The sequence below is a fragment of the Rana temporaria genome, chromosome 11 (assembly GCF_905171775.1).
Source record: "Rana temporaria chromosome 11, aRanTem1.1, whole genome shotgun sequence".
In the NCBI taxonomy this organism is placed as follows: domain Eukaryota; kingdom Metazoa; phylum Chordata; class Amphibia; order Anura; family Ranidae; genus Rana; species Rana temporaria.
The window spans coordinates 2,358,250-2,370,243 of NC_053499.1; the positions used below are offsets into that span (position 1 = coordinate 2,358,250).

General features: G+C 47.1%; 1 protein-coding gene across 1 annotated transcript; it reads left to right on the plus strand.

The window, feature by feature from the left end:
• The first annotated feature begins 5,924 nt into the window (after positions 1-5,924).
• LOC120917402 (vomeronasal type-2 receptor 26-like) lies at positions 5,925-10,358 on the plus strand. Its single transcript, XM_040328676.1, has 2 exons — positions 5,925-6,126; positions 9,426-10,358. Exons 1-2 carry the CDS (start codon positions 5,925-5,927, stop codon positions 10,337-10,339), a joined length of 1,116 nt encoding a protein of 371 aa, XP_040184610.1. The 3' UTR covers positions 10,340-10,358.
• The last annotated feature ends 1,636 nt before the right edge of the window (positions 10,359-11,994 follow it).

An 11,994-nucleotide genomic window follows, 5' to 3' on the forward strand; every position in this document is an offset into this window, starting at 1 on the left:
GAACCCCTATTGTCCTGAATGCAGCACCCCCCTTGCCCTGAATGCAGAACCCCTCTTGCCCTGAATACAGCACCCCTGTTGTCCTGAATGCAGCACCCCCATTGTCCTGAATGCAGCACCCCCCTTGCCCTGAATGCAGAACTCCTCTTGCCCTGAATACAGCACCCCCGTTGTCCTGAATGCAGCACCCCCATTGTCCTGAATGCAGCACCCCCGTTGTCCTAAATGCAGCACCCCCGTTGTCATGAATGCAGCACCCCCATTGCTAGACTCACCATTGCCATCAGTGCAGCCTGATTCATGCCCATCTGCAGCCTTGGAGGGAGACAGGATGAGCGCAGACAGACATACAGGAGAAACATCTGTATTCTCGGCGGCCTCTTTAATAGAATGTCCCGCCTCCTATGATGGACGGAACAGTCGTCCAATGGCAGCGCAGAAGACTTTCTTTCACAGAGGTCGCTGTGTAAACAGGAAATACTCCTCCTGTATGCACAGCGCTCGTCCCGCCTCCTCCCTGTTCCAAGGCAGCCAGCATGTATTTCTTTCATGGCCCCCGGCGCTCTGGGATTCGTCGGGGCCACAAAAAATATACAGGTGGGTGGGTGGGAGTCAAAGAACCATCCACATCTTTCACTTCAGAGAGGGCATTGGGTGTGTCAGGAGCTGGACTTGAACCTGGTACTTCTGCTGTGTCTGGCAATGACTCTGCTTCCTGAGCCACCTGGAATGCAGGACAGTTCCCGGGACAATACCTTAAATGATCCTGCTTTGAATCTTATTTGCCCTGAACCTTGAACTCTTTGCTCCTCCCAATAACTTCCTGATTTAAGCCACGTCTCTGCACTTCCGGGTTGCCAGAATATTGTCCCTTCACTAGCCAATATCTTGCTCTTGTCTTTCCTGCTGCCAAGCGAATCTTCATTACCATTCGTTACCGACCACTGGCTTGTTCCTTGACTACGCTTCTGCTTAATCCCAATTTGCAACTACTCGTTACCGACCTTTGGCTTGTTCCTTGACTATGCTTCTTCTTGATCACTACCTGCTATATCTGCTACTGGACCTCAGTTTGCTTGCCTCCTGTTGGGGCAATCCTGAGGACTGCAACCTGCTACTAATACGCAGCAAAGTCCATCTTCACAATCAGGAGCTCTGGTGAATCCTTAATTAGACCATGCACCTCAGGTGAACTCGTCAGCCAGGGTGACCTGCGTGAATATCTGTTTCACTTGTCATTGGGTGCTGCTCCACTGCTATAGCTACTGGCCTCCGAGCCTGACTCCAGACTGTGACAGGGTGGACCTAATTGGACCACCAGTGTGAACGGGGCCTTATTGTTGTATTCGATAAAAAGCCAATTAGAATCCTTTAAAGGGGTTGTAAACCCTCATTTTTTTTCACCTTAACCACTTAAGCCCCGGACCATTATGTAGGTAAAGGACCCCGGCCCCTTTTTTGCGATTCGGCACTGCGTCGCTTTAACTGACAATTGCGCGGTCGTGCGACATGGCTCCCAAACAAAATTGGCGTCTTTTTCCCCCCACAAATAGAGCTTTCTATTGGTGGTATTTGATCACCTCTGCGGTTTTTATTTTTTGCGCTATAAACAAAAATAGAGCGACAATTTTGAAAAAAATGCAATATTTTTTACATTTTGCTATAATAAATATCCCCCAAAAATATATAAAAAAATATTTTTTTCCTCAGTTTAGGCCGATACGTATTCTTCTACCTATTTTTGGTAAAAAAAAATCGCAATAAGTGTTTATCGATTGGTTTGCGCAAAAGTTATAGCGTTTACAAAATAGGGGATAGTTTTATTGCATTTTTATTAATCATTTATTTTTTACTACTAATGGCGGCGATCAGCGATTTTTTTCATGACTGCGACATTATGGCGGACACATCGGACAATTTTGACACATTTTTGGGACCATTGTAATTTTCACCTCAAAAAGTGCTATAAAAACGCACTGATTTACTGTGAAAATGACAATTGCAGTTTGGGAGTTAACCACTAGGGGGCGCTGAAGGGGTTAAGTGTGACCTCATATGTGTTTCTTACTGTAGGAGGGGCGGGGCTGGACGTGTGACGTCATTGAACGCCTTTCCCTATATCAGGGAACAGACGATCAATGACAGCGCCACTGTGAAGAACGGGGAAGGTGTGTTTACACTCACCTCTCCCCGTTCTTCAGCTCAAGGGACCGATCGCGGGACTCCGCGGTCACAGAGCTTCGGACCGGGTCGAATGTATGACTCAGGCGGCGGGGGGGCCGAGTCATAGATTCGGCGGCTATGGACTCCTAATGAATGACGCGGGAGCGCACCCAAAAAAGGTAACCCCCTCGGGAGAGAGCTTCACCCAGGGGGGTTATCTAATTCAGGGAGGAGCCACGAGAGCCACCAAGGGACCCCAGAACAGGTGAATCGGGGCCACTCTGTGCAAAACGAGCTGCACAGTGGAGGTTAGTATGACATGTTTGTTATTTAAAAAAAAAAATGTTTTTTTACAATCACTTTAATTTGAAAAGCCAACCTATATATATATATATATATATATATATATATATATATATATATATATATATATATATATATATATATAATATATATATATATATATATATATATATAATGTAAAAGGAAGCAATAAATAAATACATTTGGAAATCTAAGTTCCCAACTAAACTAGCTTGTTTCCATACAGGGCCGATCCTAGGGTCACAGGCGCCTGGGTACAGAAATATTTCTGGCGCCCCCACATGGGCCTCGTCATTTTAATAACTCCTCCCCTTTACAAATGTTTCTATGGCAATGACTCAACCACAGAGATGTTCCCCCACAAAGTCTTCATTACCCTGGGATCCTTACACGATCTCTTAACAATAAACAAAATACAGGAAGAGAAGCAAAGTACCGTATTTATCGGGGTATTGCGCGCTCCGGCGTATAGCGCGCACCCCTAATGTGGACCCGCATTCCTGTAAAAAAACATTTTAGTACTTACAGTTTTGGTGTCTTGCGCGGCGTCCATCGGCGGCCTCGTCGGGTCCGGCGTCCGTCTGCGGCTTCGGTGGTGTCCTCCTCGTCGGGTCCAGCGTCCTTCAGGGCAAAAAAGTGCGCAATATACGCCGATAAATACGGTACTTTATTGGGACCTGGAGGGGGGAGACTCTGTGATGGACACAGAGAGGGCTTCTGTTAGAGAGTCTGTTAGATGTTCGGCGCCCCCACCTCTGCAGGCGCCTGGGTGCAGTGCACCCTGTGCACCCTGCCTAGGATCGGCCCTGTTTCCATAGTAAGAACATTGCAAACTTTATTCTTGTGTTATAATATTTCACAGATCAGTTATGGAGCCACCAGCCCTGAACTAAACAACAAAAACCTGTATCCAAATTTATTTAGAACAGTACAAAATTACCGAGCCACTTTTCGTATCTTATTGAAGTTGATTAGGCTCTTTGGCTGGACATGGGTTGGGATTCTGGCCTCGGATGATGACAACGGAGAGAAAGAAGTTCAAGAATTGACTAACATGATGACTGGAGAAGGCATCTGTGCCGCTTTCACAATAAAAAGTCAACTGGTTTCCCTTCAGAGGGACCTCGAGAGCATTAGAAAGTCATCAGCCCAAGTCATTATAATCTGTGGCTCCAATTCTTATGCTATGGGTTTATTGTTGTGGGAGTTAGAAGATAATTTAAGTGACAGGACACTGATCCTTCACGCGTCTTGGGCAGTCCAGCAGTTTCTCATTACGGTCTACCCAAAAACGTTTAACGGAAGCTTGGCAATTGACATGATAGAGATCCAGCTTCCACAAATGGCAGATTTCCTGAAAAACATTCAGCGTGTGAATTACCCAAACGACTTGTTACTTGAGAACATCTGGATGCTATCTGGTTGCTTAACAAGCAAGCCCGAGAAGAATCGAGATTTAGGTAATTATTATGGCATCACATTGCGTAACTGCACCGGAGAAGAGCCGTTGACATCAATTCCTGGATTTAACCAACCTGATCTATTACCCTTTGTGTGTATCGCAGTCTCTACTATGGTTACCGCACTGGGCAACCTGTTATCTTTCTATCAACCTACCAAAGGAAATGATGTACCAGTTTATGCAATCAGACACCAGGTAAGTCAAATATTCAAGAACAATGGCAGCTGGTGTTTTTTTTTTGGGCGTGCCGGCAAACAACCAGTCTGTTGGCTGCACCTCCACCCCTGGCACTTACCCCATCTAGGTGGCGGCCAGGTTGTGGGCTCCCACAGGCAGCGAGTGGGTTGCGAGCAGTTGCTCCTGTGTCCTTTCCTTGGCTTTGGCGGCCGGAAGCGTGACTTCTGTGTCCTCTGCTCCTTGGCTTTGGCAGCGGCGGGTTGTGGGCAGCCGCTCCTGTGTCCTCTCCTCATTTGCTTCGGCAGCGGGCAGCATGACTCCTGTGTCCTCTCCTCCTTGGTTTCGGTGATGGGCAGCACGTCTCCTGTGTCCTCTCCTCCTTGGCTTGGGCGGCGGGCAGCACGACTCCTGTGTCCTCTCCTCCTTGGCTTCGGTGACGGGCAGCAACGCTCCTGTGTCCTCTCCTCCTTGGCTTTGGCGGTGGGCAGCACGACTCCTGTGTCCTCTCCTCCTTGGCTTCGGTGACAGGCAGCACGACTCCTGTGTCCTCTCCTCCTTGGCTTCGGTGACAGTCAGCACGACTCCTGTGTCCTCTCCTCCTTGGTTTCGGCGGCGGGCAGCACGACTCCTGTGTCCTCTCCTCCTTGGTTTCGGCGGCGGGCAGCACGACTCCTGTGTCCTCTCCTCCTTGGTTTTGGTGACGAGCAGCACGACTCCTGTGTACTCTCCTCCTTGGCTTCGGTGATGGGCAGCATGACTCCTGTGTCCTCTCCTCCTTGGTTTCGGCGGCGGGCAGCACGACTCCTGTGTCCTCTCCTCCTTGGTTTCGGCGGCGGGCAGCACGACTCCTGTGTCCTCTCCTCCTTGGTTTTGGTGACGAGCAGCACGACTCCTGTGTCCTCTCCTCCTTGGCTTCGGTGATGGGCAGCATGACTCCTGTGTCCTCTCCTCCTTGGTTTCGGTGATGGGCAGCACGTCTCCTGTGTCCTCTCCTCCTTGGCTTGGGCGGCGGGCAGCACGACTCCTGTGTCCTCTCCTCCTTGGCTTCGGTGACGGGCAGCAACGCTCCTGTGTCCTCTCCTCCTTGGCTTTGGCGGTGGGCAGCACGACTCCTGTGTCCTCTCCTCCTTGGCTTCGGTGACAGGCAGCACGACTCCTGTGTCCTCTCCTCCTTGGTTTCGGCGGTGGGCAGCACGACTGCTGTGTCCTCTCCTCCTTGGTTTCAGCGGTGGGCAGCACAACTCCTGTGTCGTCTCCTCCTTGGTTTCGGCGGCGGGCAGAACGACTCCTGTGTCCTCTCCTCCTTGGCTTGGGCAGCGGACAGCACGACTCCTGCGTCGTCTCCTCCTCCGCTTTGGCGGCGGGCAACGTGGCTCCTGTGTCCCCTCCTCCTCGGCTTCGGCGGCTTCCGCCGTGCGGTTCCTCCCTCCTCCTCCTAGGCATACAATAGAATCGCCTGTCCCTTCAGCCAATCAGGTGACGGGTCTCAAGACCTGCTTTCTGATTGGCCTGAAGGAGGATCAGTGTGGCGATAGCAAATATTCATTCGCTATTGTCACACAACTGGGTGGGATCGGTGCGCAGTGCTCTGCTCCCCAAGCCCACCCTTTTTTGAAGCCTATTAGAGCCTCAAAAACCGCCCCCCCCCCCCACCATTGGAATCCATTGTCTGGTGCCCTGTATGTAGATCAGGGGGCTGGACGCATGGATAGGGAGGGCGGCACCCGTGTGCCCCTAATGGACCGGCTGCCACTGTTCAAGAGTCACAAAGCAACAATATCATTTTGTTAACCAGCCCATGCTTATATTTTTCTTTGCTTCCTTTTATAAGCTATCTCGTTCTCTGAAGAAGCTCAGAAATACACAGCAGAGCAAGATACAGCAATATTATAATGAAGACAATGAAATTATTACCAAGTATTGTATCAAGAACTGGGTTTTGCTTAATGAAGTTATGATTCAGATACACCACGTCGGCTACTTTGACCCTTGGGTTTCCGGTGAGGACAACCAATTTAAAGTGAACGTGAAAGGCGTGTTTTGGAAACACAATGGCGGACAGGTAGGAAACCATTGTTGTAAATGAATGAAAAAACAAACAAAAATAAAGCAGGTCACAGAATACGCAATTTTCCTTCCTTCCAGCATGGGTTGCAAGAAAGGAAATTGCTTGATTCCCCCCATCAACACAGTCCGTGACGTGAGAGTCCTTTCCACATCGCTATTGGGTTCTGCTTGTGGCGGGCCTTCCCTGCTGGCAAAACACAATTTATTAGTGTTGCCAGCAGCACTAATCATTTGGTAAAAACCCAACCCCAAAAACCCAACCCGATCGATGGAAGTATGTTTAGGGTCGTTGTCCTGCTGGAAGGTGAACCCCCCCCCCCCCCCGGTCTCAAGTCTTTTGCAGACTCTAAAATGTTTTCTTCTAAGATTGTCCTGTGTTTAGCGCCATCCATCTTCCCATCAACTCTGACCAGCTTCCCTGTCCCTGCTGAAGAAAAGCATCCCCACCACATGATGCTGCCACCACCACCCATTTAACGAATATTTCCAAATATTCGTAAATTCTTAAATTCGAAAATTTGTAAGTTCGTAAATTCAAAATATCTGAATTAACGACAACTGGTTTAACAAATTTTTCGGTATATTCGTAAATTCGCAAATTCAAAATGCGAAAATCTGAAAACACCGAAAATTTGAAAGTCTGAAATAGTAACTAACTAATAATAACTTAACTATTACAAACTATTAAATTATAGTTATTGGAATTTCCTTTCACATTTCATTGTTAGTGAATGTAACGAATACGAATTTACCCGAAGTTAAGAAATATCCAAAATAACAAATGCCGCATCTAAACGAATGAATTAATAAAATAATTAACAATAATAATAATAAATAATAATAATAAAAAACTTTTTATTATTATTTATTATTAATTTGTTCCGGCATTTGTTATTTTGGATAATTTCTAACTTTGGATAAATTCATTACATTCACTAGCAGCCAAATTTGAAATGAAATTCCAATACCTAGAATTTAATAGATAAGTTGTTATTAGTCAGTTAGTTATCATTTCGAATTTTCGGATTTTCATTCTTATTTTCGGATTTTCTAATTTTCTAATTTCCTAATTTATGAATTTTCGAATTAACGAATTTGCAAATTGCGATCATAACGAATGACCTGAAAACAAAAACAAACAAAAAACAAAAAAACAAATGAAAAGAAAACTCAAACAAATACATTTTTTTCGGCAGTGCACATGTCTACTTTATAATAGTAAATAATCCTCATTTCTAATTATTTTTTTACCCAGATTCCGAAGTCTCGGTGCTCAGAAACATGTTGGCCAGGAAGTCGAAAAGTCATGAGACCCGGAATCCATCGATGTTGCTACGACTGCGCTCCATGTTCTGAGGGTGAAATATCCAATACATCTGGTATGTGAAAATGAATATCTATATAGAATAACTCTTCCTCTGTGGGGAAATAAGTGAAGCAGAATCTTTCCAAACAGACAATAACCCTTGGCAGAGGCTCCACCCGTCCCCATGCCATCCAAAACGAAGAGCTGCGATTTACTCACTTGTGATCTACATGCTAATTGCTAGATATGTGCAACAGGGGCGGTTCTGAGTCTAGTCTCGGGAGGGGCACTGCCAGAAATTTTGCGGGCAAATTGTCGGGACAATGGCTGGTGTTGGCGCTTCAATCATCACGGCGCCATGGTTGATATGGTGTCAGGATGATTGAAGCACATTATTTATATTATTACATTGTAATATGAAATTAAATGGTTCTGACAGGTCACCCGTGGCCACGTGGGGGTCAGGGATGCACCACAGGGTAGTGTACCCTATAGCCGACTGCTGCGATCAGAGAGGAAACGAACCCAAGATCGCCCAGGGCGCGGAGTCTAAGACCCAGCTTTGTGTTCACCAGAGCCTCTAGTGGTGAGGATGGCCTTCGCCGCATCTGGATCCAGGTCGCGACCCCTGGAATCCCCTAGGTCACGCTCCGCAGAGAGAGAGAGGAAGCAGCAGGCAGGACAAACGGTAGTGATAGGTAAGCCAAGGTCAGGGCAACAGGCAAACAAGGGTAACCGAGGGACAGGCAAAAGGTCAAGGGCACAGGCAAACAGGAGAAGTCAGGGACGAGCCAAAAACGGTACACAGGAAGATAATAGTAGCACACTGCAGACAGGAACTTGAGCAAACAACACTGTTGAACAGCACTGCAGGCCTGTAGTGCAACAGTTAATATAGACTTCCTGGGATGGCCTGGGTGGGGCCATACAGGAAGGAGAGGAAATAAGAGGGTAACCAGAACAGAGTCAGGCCTCTTAATGGACAGATGGAAACAGGTAAGCTGCCAGACTATTGCATATCCATGACAGGTTCAACTCACCATAATGCAGAATCAGTGGGAGCCCCGAGCGTGTCACTTTCTACTGTCGCCTGCCACCAGTTGCGGATTGTCACTTGCCATGTCACTTGCCACAAGATGCGGATTGTCACTTGCCAGTGGCTGTGTCCCAGAGTGAGGGCGGACAGTGAGAGATGTCAGAAAGCTGCTACCTATCAGAATATGCAACCAAAGTGATATTACATTGCAGAGGCTGCTCTTTAATTAGGCAAATTAGGCGGTCGCCTAAGGACTTGCACTCACAGGGGCCTCGTGGCCACATAACTTAAAGCGGAGTTCCACCCAAAAATGGAACTTCCGCTTAATCCACTCCTCGCCCCTTACATGCCACATTTGGCATGTCATTTTTTTTGGGGGGGGGGGGAGTGGGGGCTTCAGGAGGAGTGGGACTTCCTGTCCCACTCCTCCTTCCGCCAAGGGGCTGCAAAGGCGAAAAACCGAATCGCCTTTTGGACCGGGGGAACAGGTAAGTGTATGTAGCTGCTGACTTTTAATAAACATAAAAAAAGCCTGGAACACCCCTTTAACCAATGCATTACCCCAGTTTTGAGGGACAGGGGACCTTAACGTTGCTGTGCTCAGGCAGCGTTAAGAGCCCTGACTCAGGAGCGGAGCCGCCAGCATCCCTAACAACCACTGAATATCGGTGGCCCCATCCCTTCTGATGTCAATGACCCAGCATGCCCTCCGTCAATGACGTCACAAGGGGGCGGGTTCACCAGGCGACATCACCGCACCCCGGCACCTTAGTTATTAAAGAGCAGGATCTTTCACCTAAATTTCATAATTACAATGACCACAATGCACCATGGGTAAATAAAGAATCACACATAAAACAAGATTAATGAAGGATGTTTATGTTTTTTAGATAGTGAAAAGTGCATCAAGTGTCCTTATTACGAGTGGCCCAATGAGAAGAAGGATCTGTGCGTCCCGAGACTGGAAGACTTTCTTTCCTTCAGAATGGAGGCCATCACCATTGTTGCCATATTGGTCTCTGTTTTGTTTTACATAAAAACGGTTCTGATAATCGCAGTTTTTATTCTTTTTCGGGACACACCAGTTGTGAAAGCCAATAACAAGAGCCTCAGCTTCGTCCTCCTGGTCTCCATCATGTTGGGTTTCCTCTGTGTGTTCCTCTTCCTGGGTCGCCCTTTGGATATTACCTGCCAACTACGCCAAATTACCTTCGCAGTCCTTTTCTCAGTAGCCGAATCCTCTATACTGGCCAAGACTCTTGTGGTTTGCATCGCTTTTAAAGCCACCAAACCTGGAAGTAGATGGCAAAAATGGATCGGGGGCAGAGTGCCTGGTTATGTTGTCGTCACTTGTTCTTCTGTCCAGATGGTGATTTGTCTTCTTTGGTCATCACTCTCCCCACCGTACCAAGAGCTGGACACACATTCCTATCATGGAAGGATTATCGTCCAATGTAATGAAGGGTCAGTTATCGGGTTCTACTCTGTCCTGGGGTATATGGGGATCCTGGCTGCTGTCAGTTTTATTATCGCTTTTTTTGCCAGGACATTACCGGACAGTTTTAATGAAGCCAAATACATCACCTTCAGCATGCTGGTGTTCTGCAGTGTCTGGATTGCCATGATCCCGGCCTATCTGAGCACCAAAGGGAAATACACGGTGGCTGTGGAGATCTTCGCCATACTGGCGTCAAATGCTGGACTTCTAGGCTGCATATTCTTTCCTAAATGTTATATTATTGTATGCAAACCAAAACTGAACACCAAAATGTGCTTGCTTGACAACAGAAAAATAGTTGGGTAAATAAAAATGGTTCCCAATATTATTAGTTCCTTACCTGTTCTCCCTCATCCACCGTGCCTCCCTTCCAATCTGTCCACTTGTATCCAGCCACCCTCGGAATAATATTCAGTGATGATCAACGCAGCTCAACAGGGCTGGTGTGAACAAGCCCTAAAATCGCCTTGAAAAAGTATTCGTACCCCTTGAAATTTCCCACATTTTCTCATGTTACAACCAAAAACATAAATTTATTTTATGTGAGAGAACAACACAAAGTGTCACATCATTGTGAAGTGGAAGGAAAATGATACAAATAAATATGTGAAAAGTGTGGGGGGAGGGGCATTTGTATGGCGCCCCCCGGAGTCAATACTTTATAGAACCCCCTTTCTCTACAAGTCTTTTTGGGGGTGTCTCTACCAGTTTTGCACATCTAGAGAGGGACATTTCTGCCCATTCTTCTTCTCTGTAAAATATCTCACGCTCTGTCAGATTGGATGGAGAGCGTCTGTGATCAGCAATTTTCAAGTCTTGCCACAGATTATCAATGGGATTTAGGTCCGGACTGTGACTGGGCCATTCTAACACATGAATAGGCTTTGATCTAAACCATTCCATTGTGGTTGTACTTTAGGGTCGTTGTCCTGCTGCAAGGTGAACCTCCCCCCCAGTCTCAAGTCTTTTGTAGACTTTAAAGCCGCGTACACACGATCAGTCCATCCGATGAGAACGGTCTGATGGACAGTTTTCATCGGTTAACCGATGAAGCTGACTGATGGTCCGTCGCGCCTACACACCATCGGTTAAAAAAACGATCGTGTCAGAACGCGGTGACGTAAAACACAACATGCTGAGAAAAACGAAGTTCAATGCTTCCAAGCATGCGTCGACTTGATTCTGAGCATTTAACCGATGGTTGTGCATACTAACGATCGTTTTTGACCTATCGGTTAGGAATCCATCGATTAAATTTAAAGCAAGTTGGCTTTTTTTAAAATAACCTATTGGACCCACACACGATCTGTTTTGACCGATGAAAACGGTCCATCAGACCGTTGACCTCTGTTTAACCTATCGTGTGTACGGGCCTAACAGGTTATCTTCTAAGATTGTCCTGTATTTGTCTCCATCCAACTTCCCATCAATTCTGACCAGCTTCCCTGTCCCTGTTGAAGAAAAGCATCCCCACCACATGATGCTGCCACCACCATGTTTCACGGTGGGGATGGTGTGTTCAGGGTGATGTGCAGTGTTAGTTTTTCCCCACACAGCGTTTTTGTGGAATTTTGGTGTCATGTGACCAGAGCCCCTTCTTCCACATGTTTGCTGTGTCCCCTCCCCCACATGTTTGCTGTGTCCCCTCCCCCACATGGCTTCTCACAAACTGCAAACAGGACTTCTTATGTCTTTCTCTCTCCAATGTCTTTCTTCTCGTCACTCTTCTATAAAGGGCAGATTTGTGGAGAGACCACTAATAGTTGTCCTGTGGACAGATTTCCCCCCCTGAGCTGTGCAGCTCCTGTGCAGCTCCTCCAGAGTTACCATGGGGACCTCTTGGCTGTTTCTCTGATGAATGCTCTCCTTGCCCGGCCCGGTCAGTTTAGGTGGACGGCCATGTCTTGGTAGGTTTGCGGTTGTGCCATACTCTTTCCATTTTCCGATGATGGATTGAACAG